At 40.3% G+C, this 14,991-nt stretch overlaps 1 protein-coding gene and 2 non-coding genes across 3 annotated transcripts; 1 reads left to right on the top strand and 2 right to left on the bottom strand.

The window, feature by feature from the left end:
* The first annotated feature begins 392 nt into the window (after positions 1–392).
* tdrd15 (tudor domain containing 15) lies at positions 393–11,464 on the top strand. Its single transcript, XM_031861419.1, has 6 exons — positions 393–441; positions 2,980–3,038; positions 4,099–7,259; positions 7,722–9,690; positions 10,013–10,179; positions 11,451–11,464. The coding sequence occupies exons 2-6, from the start codon at positions 3,007–3,009 to the stop codon at positions 11,462–11,464; spliced, it is 5,343 nt and encodes a 1,780-aa protein (XP_031717279.1). The 5' UTR covers positions 393–441; positions 2,980–3,006.
* Positions 11,465–12,748: 1,284 nt separating this feature from the next.
* Positions 12,749–12,831, bottom strand: trnal-cag (transfer RNA leucine (anticodon CAG)). Its single transcript has one exon. It is a non-coding gene; the product is annotated as a tRNA-Leu (tRNA).
* Positions 12,832–13,430: 599 nt separating this feature from the next.
* trnal-cag (transfer RNA leucine (anticodon CAG)) lies at positions 13,431–13,513 on the bottom strand. The gene has a single exon. It is a non-coding gene; the product is annotated as a tRNA-Leu (tRNA).
* Between the last annotated feature and the right edge of the window lie 1,478 nt (positions 13,514–14,991).

Genomic DNA, 14,991 nt, shown 5'->3' with positions numbered 1-14,991 from the left:
AAACAATTGTCTAGTTTACTTTTACTTTATTTAGGTAGCTTTGTTATAGTTTCAAATACTTACAGGAGGCTATAACTCTAAGATAATGTTACCTATGAAGCTGCGTCCACCACTAGAAGTGCAACTACTGATTATTTTCAATATCAATAAACCCTTTGATTTATTTTATTGTATTAATTATGCAGAAAGGCCACTTTCGATTGATAAATTAATTGAATTTGCATTTAAAATGAGCCACAGCGTCAGTTAGTGTCATATTTGCAAGTCAGATCATTCCCGGATTGTCAATATTCATATTTAAAACATTTAGCCTGGAGCTCGCAGCAAACAGACATGTCTGACCTTTATTAATCGAGGAGAAACCGGAAGTGAGATCAGACACGTGTTGCAGCATTGAGGAGCGTTAACTTGACAGGTCGCACACATGAGGCGGCACAGCAGGTAGGGCACAGTTATGAATGTGAGAGAGCTCACTTTAAACGGAAATATGTCCGTAGTTCACGTCATTGACGGTAATGTGAGATAAAAACCGACCATGACGTAAGATAACTGTTAGGCCAAACTATGAAGTTAGCTTCAGCGCGGCCTAGCGTTAGCATAGCAGGATTTGTTCTTTGCTAGTTTTTGCCGCTAACTCCTGCTGAATGTCATTTTACATCGTCATGAAACACTCGGAGGAGTCACCTTCGGTTAGTCCGTCCATCCTTACGTACCCTGTGGATTTAAGGAATAGTGCGTTTGCGAAATGTCGACATTTTATGAATTGTGTTTTTGGCTCAGTAACGTTACTAAAATGTAAGCTAGCTAATGTTACACTAAAACTGAATAAACTCCTCGCCAATCTAACAATAAAATACGCGCACATTCGTGTCCAGTCATTTCCACGGTGTTTAAATAATTCCAGTTTACCACGATGAACTAGACCAGGGATTCCCAAAGTGTGGTGCGCGCAGAGGAAAAATGTAATGGTGGTCTAATGGTGTAATAATTGATATTAAATATAATTTAAAAAAATGTAAGTGGGATTTTTCACAAAAACATGAATTATAAAAATTCCCTTTGTAACATTTAAATTTAAAAACTTACAATTTAATAAATAAATGCACTTCTGCTCCTGCCGCCAGATTGTCTTTTACGTACACACGTACACGTAGCCTAGCTTGTGCAGCTAACGTCAGCTAACAGCTAACTTCATTCATTCAGCAACGTTCATGCAAATATGCTAAATTGGCTGAAATCTGGGAAACTGTCAGGTGGGACATCTGAAGCTATCAGTCATAAAAGAGGAGAGGGACAGAGAGAGAGAGAGAGAGAGAGAGAGAGGTAGCGGAGGCGAGAGAAACGGAGAGGTGCGTTGGGGAGAGACCGGGAGAAGAAATCGAGCCGGAGTCAGAGGAAGATGAGACGGAGGAGACCGAAAAGGATGAAGGGATTGCACAGACAAATCGGGAGCACATAGGCCCATCGCGGAGTCAAGGTGAAAAAAGAGGAAATATGATGAAAATTATCTGGGTCTGGGCTTCACTTGGATTGGCAAATGCAGATTGCCCAAAGCCACAGTGCGTGGTGTTCAGTGAGGTTCTGGCTAACAGCTGTCTGAAGCCCTCTTATTTACATCGCCACCTGAACACCAAGCATGCCAGTGCAAGTCAAAAGCCCCTTACATTTTTTATATCGAAATCGGAGGAGTTACAAAACAGCCCAAAACAACTGCAGTCTCATTCATGTGTTGGGTCTACAAAACACGCACTGCGGGCTTCATATCTGGTCACAGAATAGCAAGAAAGGGGCTACCTCACACAATCGCCGAAGACGTGTGCTTGCCAGCTGCCAAAGAGAAGGTGGAATGTATGATTGGAGAGTGTAACTTTATTGTAATTCGATTCAGATTAATGTAACCGCTATCTATGGTTAATTGTAAATTAAATGTGATGCAATCTGCCTCTGAGCCTGTGCGTGTGTCCTCGCCATCCTTATTGCTCTTTAAAAGTGACGCCTTGTGTAACTGAAATGTATTGAAACTTTGTTGCAGTGTTTCAGGGCGTTTTCACACTCGTTGTTCGTTTGCTTTGTTCCGATTCAGGGATTAATATGATACAATGTTGCAGTTGCCCCTTTGTTCGGTTTGTGTTCACACTGCAACATTTAACAGCGGACTAAATCTTGTAAACAAACGCCACGCGCGAGCAAACTGTTCTCTCATTGGTCCGATTGTTATGCGGCTATAAATAGGCTCTGTTGATTTTTTATTTTTTTTAAGGTGTGGGGGATTGGGGGTGCGTGAACCCGGTTGGGATGTAGAAGGGGGTGCGTGGCCTAAAAAGTTTGGGAACCGCTGAACTAGACTAAACCAAACCTTACTGTAAGGTTACAGACTAGTTTAAGAACTTAGATGAGGTGTTGATTTGATGATCGAAGTTTCACAACTTAGAGTTGAAACAGTTTAGCTGAAATCTTCCTGATATTGATATTATATTAACAGCACTTTGTGGTAATCCTAAATACAGTGTATGTGATATTTAATAGCCCTAACAATAAGTATACTGAGTATGTCTGCCTTCCTAACTTCCTGACTGTTATATACTAATTTAAGAACTGCTGGATCCACAAACATTTCTTATATGCTTAACTTAAAGGGAACATATGCCACCTTGTATGTGTCAGTGATCTCTAATCAGTTCTGATGGTATGTAAAGAAATAAATTCCCTAAATATCACAAATTTGCCTCAAAGGGGTTTACAATGTCTTCAATATATGACACTATCCATACACCCTCAGTTTGGAGAGGAACACTTTCCAAAGAAACTTCCTTTTAAATGGAAAAATATATAATATGTAAAAAACACGTTATCAAGTTAAGCCTTGTTTTAAGTTGATAAAGGCGTATTATGTAAAGGTTAACATCTGTGCTGGTTTTGTTCTTGTGTGTTTGTCTGTGATTAATGATCGCCAACATTTATCTTCCGGGTTGTGTTTAGGATGTGATCGTCACTGATTCTGTAGTCATGCAGTCGGTGCTGGGCTCCGAACATCAAAAGTAAGCAAATCAATGTGGCAAAAATAAATTGATGCTAGCATGTTCTTCCTTATAGTACAATGGCATTTTTCTTTTGTAGATTTAGCAACTGGTTTGAAGCTGATAGCAAAGCTTTTGAATAAAGTTATGATTTTGTTTAGATTTTCAGAGTCAGTGGTATAGCATTTAGTGGAGCACCACATCTGGCTATTCAACAGTTATTTGGCCTTCCATTTAAATGTGAAATTATTCTCTTTTATGTTATTTTTCTCTTTTAAACATTTTTTTTGAATACAAAAGAAAACCCCAGCATTTTGTATTAATCTACTGTAGCTACAAGAACAATAAAATGTAATGTCAATATAAATGCTGAGGAAAATAGCCCTTAACCTATTTGCATCTAAAAGTACCAAACACAAGGAAGAGGAATGGAGCTCATACTGGGGTCTGAAACAGTCTACACTGTATTTACTGTCGCTATTTTAATTAAGTGTCCAATTTATATGTCCATGGCATGGAATCCCACAATGCACTGTGCTGCATTGTATTTGTGTGAAAATGACTGATGTGTTACTCCACACTAGGGATGCATCGATTTGACTTTTCAGTCCCGATATCTAGTACAGATCCGATACCTGTTTTAAATTAATAATCTGTACGCCTCACTACGTGGAAGAGACTGGGATCATTCGTTAATGTGTAAAGCAACATCAGACTTGGCTTAAACACAATGATAAATACACAGATATAAATGTACTGAATTGTTTTTAAAATAATTGTATTGATATCAGATCGGCCCATTGACACCGATACCCAATTCAGCTATAGAGTATACAGTTGACTGTTAGTTATAAAGGGAATGGTTTTGTAGGGTTAGACACAGTATGGGCTTCATTTTGCTCCACACCAGGCTCTGACAGATGCCCGGTGTTTAAATAATATCTTGATTTTCCACAAATGTGGAAATTTTGCCTTTGCTTTCAAATGTTGGTTAAAAACACAATGAATGTATGAATTCATAAACTCACCAAATTATTAACACTTTTTAAAGGTTAATAATACAAGTCACTTTAATTTACAGATCTGGTTCATCTGCACCATGTGCCCTTTGGCCAGTGGACCTCAAGTTAACTCACTTGGACTGGAACCCTGACGCAACGTTGATACACTTCCAGGGACAGTACCTTACCATATGTGATCTTGACTATATCATCTTGCAAGGGGAAATACAGAATGTACCAAAGACTAAAGCTGTGGTGGATATTGGAGAGTTTTGCCTTGTGGAAGATTTGGATTCAGGCCGCTGGTACAGAGGAAGAGTTCAAAACCGGAAAAAGGACTTGTTTGATGTTTTCCTCATAGATCACGGTAACGTTTTGAGTGTCAACATCGCCCACATATCTTCCTGTTCAAATGACCTGTTCATCCTGCCTCCCAAGATAGTTTGCGGCTTTCTGGCAAATCTTCTGCTGCTTCATGGCAGTTCTCATTCTGTAGTGGAGAAGTACTTCTCAAACCTGATTGGAAGAAATGTCAAAGGTTACATCCAAGCCCTCTTGCCCCACAAAGTGCTCTTGTTGGAAGCCCCCGACATTAACATTGACCTCGTTAGACATGGGTTTGGGAGGCATGTGGACACAGATACTTTCCTCCTCTTGGTTGGGATGCTCACAGAGGTGCCACTCAAACAAAACATGGAGCCAGTTCCTGACTTACTCATTGAAAAGCTACGGGGGCAAGAATTTAGCTTCAAACCGTCTGGTTTGCAGGGATACAAAGACATTCTGTCTCTCTGTGGGCCTAGATTGAGTTGTGGGACACGTGCTAAAGTGCGTGTTACTGCTGCGGTCAACCCTGGACTGTTTTACTGTCAGAAGACCAGTATGGAAACAGACCTTTGCGAAATGTCAAAGAAGCTGGCTGCAGTTAATGAGTGCCAAACCAAAGAAGGCAACCAGAAGACTCCAGAAAACCTGGGTTTACTGTGCTCAGTCAAAGGCAAAGATGGGAACTGGTACAGAGGCTACGTGCAGTTTCTCCCAGTCAACTCTCAACTTCGAATTTTGTTCATTGACTATGGATTCTTTGAATCTGTCAAAGTTGAGAACGTCCACAGGTTGCCACCGGACTTATTTTCAACACCTGTCATGGCATTCCCATGCTCGCTCTCCTCGCTGAGTGATGAGGATGAGGCGGTCAAAACTCAGCAGTTGAGTTTTCTCAAGGCATCCTTGCTTGGAAGAGTGTTAGATGTGGAGATCAGAGGTTTTGATGAAGGACAGCACCTGTACTCTATCACAGTAATTGGTGCTGAAGATAATAATGTGAAGGAACCAGAGTCCATTCAAGAGCTTCCTAGCATGAAGGTTGAGTCAGTTTTGGAGGAAGATCTGTCACCTCAGTGTGGCTATTTCTACTATGAGACAATCATGGGCAAAGCAGTGTGTAAAACACTGGAAGCAGAAGGGGTCCATGTAAACTCTGTCTTTGTGGGCTATGTCGAGTATGTCCAGAATCCAAGCCACTTCTGGATCAGAACACAAAAACGTAACGATGAGTTTGAAGAAATGATGAGAAAAATGGCAGATAACTTCAGTCAAGTGAAGCTGGGTGAAGACGTGCTGTTGAATCCCAAGCTTGGGACACTGTGCTGTGCAGTGTATGAGGCAGACATGCATTTCTACAGGGGTGTCGTGACAGACACTCTTGAGCATGGATCTGAAGTTCTTTTTATCGATTTTGGGAACATTGAGAAAGTGCCACACATGTTGATCAAGAAGATACCCGAGACATTTGCCAACAAATCAGCGTTTGCCTTCTGTTGCACTCTTGTTAATGTGTTTCCGTTGGATGAAGTCTGGACCAGCACCACCTCTGACTTTTTCAGACGAGCTGTGTCAAACAAAGCCCTGCTAGTCCATGTTATCCAAATGGGAAAAAACAAATTTGCTGTTGATCTCCATGTCATGGAAAGTGAAGACAATCCAAGTATCACTGAGCTCCTGATCTCTTCCAAACAAGCTGAATACTGGAACAACATTGCCATAGAGCATGTGGTGCCAAACCACACAGATTTGACAGAAAAAACAAGATGCCCAAGATATGGTGTGACATCAGACCTCAATGGGAATACAGAGCAACTGAATGATTGTGAGAAGGAAGAGAAAACTGAGAAGGCCCAAGCACCTGCTAGCTTCAAAGCCTTAAGCATCAAGCCAGGGTGTAATTTTGCTGTGAATTGCTCTTACATCAAGTCCCCATCAGATATCTGGTGCCAGCCTTTAGAGAAACGTCCAGCCTTGGAGGAACTGATGGATGAACTCTATCAATATTACTCAACTCACACAGTTCCCTTCCAATCAGGGGATTCATGTTGTGTCGCCAAGTCACCTCAAGATGGAAGATGGTACAGGGCCTTCATCACAGAGAAACAGAACAGTTGTGTCAGAGTGATGTTGGTTGACTATGGCTTTACCATCCAAATCAAGGAGCACAATCTTCAGGCAATAATGCCAGAATATGTTTCTTTGGAAGGACAAGCTTTCAGGTGCAGCCTTAACAACCTGCTCGAACCTGTTGACCCCAAGAACAGTGGGGATTGGAGTCCGGAGGTGTGTAAGACACTGAAAGATTTTGTCCTTAGGACCAGTGGTCTAAGATGTGAAGTTGTCTCACAGTTGAATGTGAAAAACAAAGGGCTCTGCAATGTCGTGGAACTCTACAACACCCAAACCCAACGGAGCCTAACAAATTTGCTCTTTGAACAGGGCGTGCCAAGAGAAGAGCAAATCTCGGCAAAGCAACTGTCGACCGTGATTCCTGAGTCTTTTGGCTACTCTTCACATGATCTAAGTCCTGGAAATGAGGAACAAGTCTACATCACTCACGTTAGCAGTCAGTGGGAGATCTACTGCCACCTTGAGAGAGACACTGAAATCATTGAAGAGCTCGAAAAGAAAATCGCAGATGAGAGTGAGAAAATGATGCAGGCCAGTACGAGAGCAGTTGTGAGGAAGCTGGCCCTGGCAAAATTCTTTGATGGCAAATGGTACAGGGGCTTGGCACATCCTGTTCAGTCCCCTCAGCATCTCGGGGTGTTTTTTGTGGATTATGGTAACACAATCATATCTGAGAAGACCCATGTCATGTTTGTCCCCAGAGAATCTGCTGATTTGTTGTACACACCCATGCAGGCTGTGAAATGCCACCTTGCTTCAGTGTCCAAGAAAGAGCGCTATGCAGGTGTGAAAGAATGGCTTGATGGCGCAATCCTCAACAAGCAAGTGAGAGCGGTCATAGTTGGAAAGAGCGAAGATGGTTCATTTGATGTTGAACTGTTTGATGGAGATGTTAACATCAATGAGAAGGTAAAAGAGCTCGTTCTCAGTCTTTCACCAGAACCAAAGACACTTGTGAGTTTTGGACACACAAAGCCTTCAGTTGAGTGCAGGAGACAACATAAACGGCAGTCCTCAAAGTGCCCTACATTGAACGCCTCCAGATGCACTCAAGTTGTGAGTGCACCTCGCAAAAAGAAAAAAAACATAAAAGACCAGGTTCATGGTGAACGGCCTCAACATAGAGAGGAAACTGAGATCCCACAGCTCTCGTGTTTGCCGGACGTGAAAGTTAGCGCAGGTTTCAGGGCAATGTGTTTCGTCTCCCACATCAACTCGGTCAACAGTTTTTTTCTTCAACTGTCAGAGGATGAACCTGCCATCTTGAAAATGGGCGAAAATCTCAACTCGAGTATCTTCAGAGATTCCTTGAAGACTGCTACATCTTTGAGAATAAATGACCTGGTTCTGGCTGAGTATGAGGAAGACGGAGCTCTGTATCGTTCTGCTGTGAAGGACTGTGAAGGAAGTTCCCATTTCAAAGTTGAGTTTGTGGACTATGGAAACTCCGCAGTTGTGGGCAAGGACAAGATCTACTCCATACCAGAGGAGTATCTCTCTCATCCAAGATTCAGCATGGCATGCTCCCTGTTGGACACAAACGTGTACAAAAGTGATGTTCCTTTCACCGATGCTGTAATGGAGAAGCCTCTCATGGTTCATTTTGTCTGTCATGAAGTTCATTGGGAAGTCGAGGTTGAGATTCTTGATGGAGCCGTTTGTGTTCCAGCAGCACTGGAAGCAGCTGTTGAAAGTAACACTGAAAGTGAAAAGGGAGAGAAGTCTCCTGCGGATTCAATTGAAATAGAAGAGAAGGCAAGATCCCGTGAGCAGAACTTCCTTACAAAAGAAGTGAGTGAGAAAAAAACAGCTGAATCCCAAGGAACTACTATTGAAGATAAAGGCCTCATGCTGAAACCAACACCTGCCACACTGTCACCTGAACTAGAAGAACACAGAACAGCGCCCACCATAAACAAAGAAGATTCTAAGAAGAATGCAAGAATGACAAAATCAACAACAAGTGGATGTGCCGATGCACTCATACCTCCGTCTATTCAGGCTAAAGATACAGAGACTGGTACAGTTCTGTCGGTCCTGAGTAACAGCAACTTTTACGCCAGACTAAATAAGACCAGTGAACTGCTTACTGCATTGGAAAGTCTTATTGCTGACAACCTATGCAAGTGCAAGATGGTGGCAGAAGAGGATGTCAAACAGGGCCTAAATTGCTTAGTTCAGGTGGACAAGCATTGGCACAGGGCTGTTTTTCAAGATGTAGGCTTGGAAACATGCCAGGTCCTCCTCGTGGATCATGGAATAACTGAAAAAATTCCAAGTGGCTCAATCCGACACCAGTCTAGCATGCTGGTAAAAATCCCGCACCTTGCAGTTTTATGCAAAGTGAACTGCCTTGGGTTCAGTGAGGTAGAGGCTGCTCCTGAATTGTGGTGTGAAATACTCAAACCAATGATTGGCAAAGAAGTCCAACTGGTGTTTGTGTGTTATTCAGAAGCTGAAAAACTATGGAAGGTTGAAATCGTCATCAATGGACTGTTCCTCCTTCATCAAACCACAACCTCACTGCAGCCGAATGAAGAGATGGTCCCATCAACTGCCCAAACCCAAAATGAGAAAGCGGAAGGAGAATTCAACTTGGACACGAGCCCTACTCAGCAACTTGTCTTTGCTCCTATTGACATAGATAAGTTGTATTCTGGGTTTGCTGCCGCAGTGACGACTCCCTTCGAGTTTTGCATCGTTCTGGAGGACTTACTTCATGTCATGAACAAAGTGTCCTTAATATTGGACGACCTCCCTGAGCAAATGTCTCCTCTTCCTGAAGCCCACCTCGTCCCTGGCACTTGCTGCCTGTTTAAATCGGACACTAAGAATAAGTGGTGCCGGGCCGAAATCGCAGACGCCAACACCACAGCAGTCTTGAACCTGGTGGATTACGGCCATTACGAATGCATCCCGTATGAAGACTGCTCCAAGCTGAAGAGGGTTCCTGGGGAATTAACGAACCTCCCAAAGGTGACGTACCCTTGCGTTCTGAGAGGGGTGAAGCCGGTTGGAGTGGATGGACAGTGGACCGATGGAGCAGCGGTCTTCTTCCAGCAGGGGTTGTACCAGAAGAACCTCCAGATCTTCTTCAGAGAGTTTGTATCAAACACACACTGGAAGGTGGACATTCTGGCAGATGGCGTCCATGTCGCCAAGGAGCTGGTGGATGCTGGACATGCCAATTACATAGACGTCATGCTAGGACTGAGGTAGGCTCTTATCACTTTATATTTGTCTTTATTAGACTTTAATTGAAGCCCATCCGCTCTTATTTTTTTATTTCACATTTTCACAATTGATTTTGAACTTCAGAAGACAGTCAACTGTAAACTTGATCATTCACTTTCTGCAACAGGAAATTATTGTTAATGTTTTAAAAATCAGTTTAAACTCTTTAACATCTTTTTATTTTCAGCAAAAATCTGTAATATCAGAAAAGAAAAGCAACAAGTTTGCTGACAAAACTGGCAAAACTAACTTTTGCACATTTTAAAGCTTAATACCTAAAACTTGACATTGTGATACATTCAGGTTCCAGGAACAGAGCTCCTGTAGAGCAGCTCCTCATAGCCCTGACAGTGAGGAAGAGTGTGGTCAGGAAGAGGAAGGCTTCAACGGGAAGGCAGATCTCTTTGCTGAGTCCACTGACAAATCAGAGGGGAAGATGCCACTCAGCGTTGTGCCTGAATGTCATCAATGTAGGGGAATATTTTAAATACTTTTTTTGTCAATTGCCATCAAATGAAAGTGTATGCTGATCAATGCAGACTGCTCGAAGATATTTTGCTGGCAAGATTCAGCCTTTGACTTTGTAATTTTGAAGTTACGGATTGGATTCGTTGATGGTGAATATTTAGTCTTTTTTATTTTTGTAAATGTAGCATTATTGATGCATGGACATGCAGATGAAAGAATGCCTATCTGCCTATCTCAGCCATCTGTTAGCATCAGCTCCTGGCCTCTGCCTTCACCAGACCGACTGACAGCAAACATTTACTGAACCATAATAGTTTTCATGTCATTCCCATGGGAAGAAAGCTAGTGTTTATGTATAGGGCTGAGGTAATAAAATTGATTTCCAATTCAAATCGATCTTCATTTGAGTGATCCAATATTGATTCATAAAATCCCGAGATCTGTCTTTTAATATTTGCCTTTTCCCGCGGATGCGTGTGGCTTCAATACCGACTGGCAAACCTCAGTTGATTCAAAACATGCTTATAGCTGCTCTGCTGAAGGCAGTTTTGCGGTGCCGCTAATCACCGGTCTGCAGATTGAAATCAACAGGAGCAGAGCTAGTTAGCTGTTAGCAGCCGGTGGGCAACACAGTCCTGAGGGGAGCTAACGGCTAACGTTAACCAAGGTTCCATTGAATTACATTGTGATGTGTTAAGGCTCTGTACTGTAAAGATGACTATTGAGCGACAGTAAATGATAACGTTATTGTGATGTTTTCAGATGTTATTTTGTAAAATTTCATTTTAGGCGAGAAGCATGTATAAATACATTTGTTTGAGAGTAATATTAAATCGATTTTAGAGAGGGAATTGTGACCCGTTTAACTCACTAAAACAAGCTTTAATTAAGCAGCATGTTATACATGAAGGAAACTACTAGTGCCAAGATTTCTTTTTAATCAAAGCAAATATTTATTTCCTAATGATTTGAATTTTGGTTTTATGCAAATAACCACTATAAATGACAATAACAAATAAAAAAAGACACCGACTTCGGTCGGGTTGAAATTGTTTTCCTGAGACATTTGCTAAAAATGTTGGTCTGGAGCCTTGAATCCAGAAGTTAATATGGCACCTGAGTGCATTACATGAGTTTTGTTTTGACAGATAATATTATTGATGATTTTATTAGACGTGTATTTCTAGCAAGTCCTGGAAAATGCTTAGTTAAGTACATTAACCTTACATTAATGTGCAGTATAGTGCTGTAACTTTGTTTTCTTCTGTTACAGGTCTTCTGATGTGAAGGTGTCTGGTTGGATGTTGTCACTAAAATGAGCAGCGATTCCCATTCGTTCTACTTAATGTTAATCCAAGTGAGATAATACTTGTTGGCTAAACATTGAGCCTGAGCACTTTAGGACAATTTGCCTTATATTGTTATTATTTAAACCTATTTAAGGTGAAACAGATTTGTTTTGTGTTGTTGACTTAGTTTGAGTTCATTCAAAGACTTGCAAGACAGCTGCACCATTGTTTCTTGAAAGCAAAATAAATCTGTTAGTTGTATTAAGATTTAAAGTAGGTGTTCTCCTCGTGCAGGGTCTTTACATTCATAATGTTGATGGATGTTTAGTTCATTTTTTGTATCTACTTTTAACGGTTCAAAGAGTTTTTTATGTTTAAAGAAAAATATATGAAGTCTGACAATAAGAACTGCAGTGTTGGTTAAGGCAAGGTGAATAAAATATAAAGTAGCTGAGCACACATTTTGTTTAATTCTAAATTACACATTTTATAGGACATTCGTATGTTGGTCTTCTTTGTTCATTTTGAGTTTTAGTGACCTTTGACAGGAAATATTTTTTCCAGATTAAATAAAAGTTTGGTGTGAACTTGGTGCCTTCTGTTGAAGTAATATTGTTTACTGGAAAAAATACTTTTCAGGTGCGTCATTAATCTCAGTTGATGCTTATTTTGCTCTCACATACTTTGTTCTCTTAACTAGTAGTGAGACAGAGGTTCATTAAGTACTGTGTGTGAAAACGGAAAAGTCCTATTAGCTTTATAGAAATTCCACTTCTTACCACTAGAGGGCGGTGTTGAGCCATGGCTGGTAATTCATAGTAAGTCATGGATCAGGCACTGCTGTTTGACACCATGACATGCATCCGCAACCATTCAACCAGTGTTAAGTGGTGTCTATTTACATTAGAGTTTTAGTGAATGGAAACTTAACTTTACAGCATGTGAGGTACTGCAATGGCTGTCAAATCAGTTACTAACCCAAATCACCATAGGCAGTTTTTACCTGTTCAGTTCCACAAATTGTTTAATTTACAAGACAAATATTACCAGGAAACAGGTTTTGGATCAAAGGTAACATATACATATTTGCCTAAAGTAGCACAAATATATTAAGACAGAACAACCTGTTCTACCTCCCGATACACAGCTTCCACTGTAATGTCATTAATGTCTTACAGTGCTTGTTTAAAGGCCAGAAAATTAATTAAGAATTTGCGGTGGTTTGTCGACAATTTTGGTCTTAGGATTTGTTGACTTAAAAAATTTGTTCATAAAAGATACTTGTCAGAAGTGGGATTCGAACCCACGCCTCCAGGGGAGACTGCGACCTGAACGCAGCGCCTTAGACCGCTCGGCCATCCTGACATTGAGTGAAATCTGATCCACGTATGGCTATAAAAACGCGGGCCATATTGAAAAAGTCGAAATAAGTAGTATAGCATGTCGAAAAAGTCATAGAATAGTATGTCAAAAAAACAGTCACTATAGTATGTCGAAATATTTTTGGAAATGTTCATAGTATAGTACGTTGAAAAAGTGATAGAATAGCATGTCGAAAAAAATCATAGTATAGTAAGTCAGGCTAATTTAAGCAGTGTTTACCTGTTCAGTTCCACAAATTGTTTAATTTATAAGACAAATATTACCAGGAAACACGTTTTGGATCAAAGGTACGCATATACATATTTGGCCACAGTAGCACAAATATATTGAGACAGAACATACAGAAAAGCAATTGAACTGAACTACAAAGTGTAACGAGGTAGGTGGGCTACACTAAAAGGAAATAGAGGAAAAAAAGTTGTAATGCTTGCTCCTCATTAACCCATTCACACACGCAAATGGTAGCAGTTTCAGTGTGTTGCCTAAGTTAGGCATTGAACCTGTTCTACCTCCCGATACACAACTTCTACAAAATGTCATAAATGTCTTACAGAGCTTGTTTAAAGGTCACAAAAGACACTTGTCAGAAGTGGGATTCGAACCCACGCCTCCAGGGGAGACTGCGACCTGAACGCAGCGCCTTAGACCGCTCGGCCATCCTGACGTTAAAGCATATGTCTAGTTGTTGTCTCACTTGGAGTAGTCTCTCAATTCCAAACTTTGAACCTCCACGGTTCATTTCCTCGCCTCTCAGCTTCGTTCCACGCAGGGGAGAGAGAAGTGGAGGCAACAGGCATTTAAAAAATGAGACGTACTCTCCTCAGTCGTCGTTAAAATCGATGTCAATTAAATATGACGTGTCACAACTAATCATTTCATGATGATCGAAAAAGTAAAGTCATAGAATAGTAGATCAAAAAAATTCATTGGAAAATTATAGGGTAGTATGTCGGAAAGAGTCATGAAATGTAATTATATAGTAAGTCGAAAGAAGTCAGTATACTGTGTCGAAAAAAGTAAAAAAGTAATGTCAAAAAAATCTTAAAAACGTTAAAAGTATGTTGAAAAGAGTAAAAGAAAATCATGTATGTTGAAAAAAAAAGTATGAAAAAGTCATAGTATAGCATATCGAAAAAAAATCATAGTATATCATGTTGATAAAAGTCATAGTATAGTATGTCTAAAAGTCCTTCTATATTATGTCGAAAAAAGTCATTAAATAGTATGTCAACAAAAAGTCATAGTATAGCATGTCCAGAAAATGTATAAAAAAGTCATAGTATAGTATGTCAAAAAACAGTCACAGTATAGTATGTTGAAAAAAGTCATATAGTATGACTAAAAAAGGCATAAAAAAGTCATAGTATATCATGTTGACAAAAGTCATAGTATAGTATGTCTAAAAGTCATAGTATAATATGTCTAAAAGTCATAGTATAGTAGGGCGGAAAAAGTCTGTTGACATTTTTTGGGAAAAAGTCATGGTATAGTATGCTGAAAATACTATACCAAGTCAAGATATAGTAAGTTGAAAAAATCATAAAGTCACAGTATAGTATGTCTAAAAAAGTCATAGTATATAGAAAAAACAGTTATAGTTGTTACAACCCGACTCAAAGGCTGCAACTTCAAGGGAGACAATACAAGTGGTGAAAGTAATAGATAGACTTTTATTTAAAGAACACATGAATTAAACAGAACAAATAAGCAGCCGTTTCAGCCAAAGAACAAGAGCAGTCAGTTCCCTGTTTAGGTGCAGAGTCTTTTAATCCGTCGCCACACCAGGATCAGGTGCGGCTCATCAGCTGCCGATCAACATCCTGAAAAACAGAGAGACAGCAAACAGGACACAGACCCATAGTGGAAGGGATGGGTCGTCACATAGTATAGTTTGTCGACATTTTTTGGGATAGTCAGAGTATAGCTTATCAAAAAAGAAAGTCGTATGTCGAAAAAACAGTCATAGTATAGCATATCGAAAAAAGTCATAAAAAAGTCATAGTATAGTATGTTGAAAAAATTGTTGAAAAAGTCATAAAAAAGTCATAGTATAGCATGTCAAAAGTCATAGTATAGTATGTCGAAAAAGTCATAAAAAAGTCAGTATAGCATGTCGAAGAAAAAGTCATAGTATAGCATGTC

This window comes from Anarrhichthys ocellatus, unplaced genomic scaffold (assembly GCF_004355925.1).
Source record: "Anarrhichthys ocellatus isolate YVR2014 unplaced genomic scaffold, GSC_Weel_1.0 scaffold25, whole genome shotgun sequence".
NCBI classification, from domain to species: domain Eukaryota; kingdom Metazoa; phylum Chordata; class Actinopteri; order Perciformes; family Anarhichadidae; genus Anarrhichthys; species Anarrhichthys ocellatus.
Note: the sequence above shows the minus strand (reverse complement) of the source record. Positions and strands in the feature narration are given on the sequence as shown.

What these genes read in the sequence shown, in the direction of transcription:
- tdrd15 (XM_031861419.1), top strand. Translation starts at nt 3,007, where the DNA reads ATGCAGTCGGTGCTGGGCTCCGAACATCAAAA. An exon ending in CTGGGCTCCGAACATCAAAA is followed by an intron (nt 3,039 to 4,098) that starts GTAAGCAAATCA and finishes TTTAATTTACAG; the next exon opens with ATCTGGTTCATCTGCACCAT. An exon ending in CAAGAAAGAGCGCTATGCAG is followed by an intron (nt 7,260 to 7,721) that starts GTGTGAAAGAAT and finishes TTCAACTGTCAG; the next exon opens with AGGATGAACCTGCCATCTTG.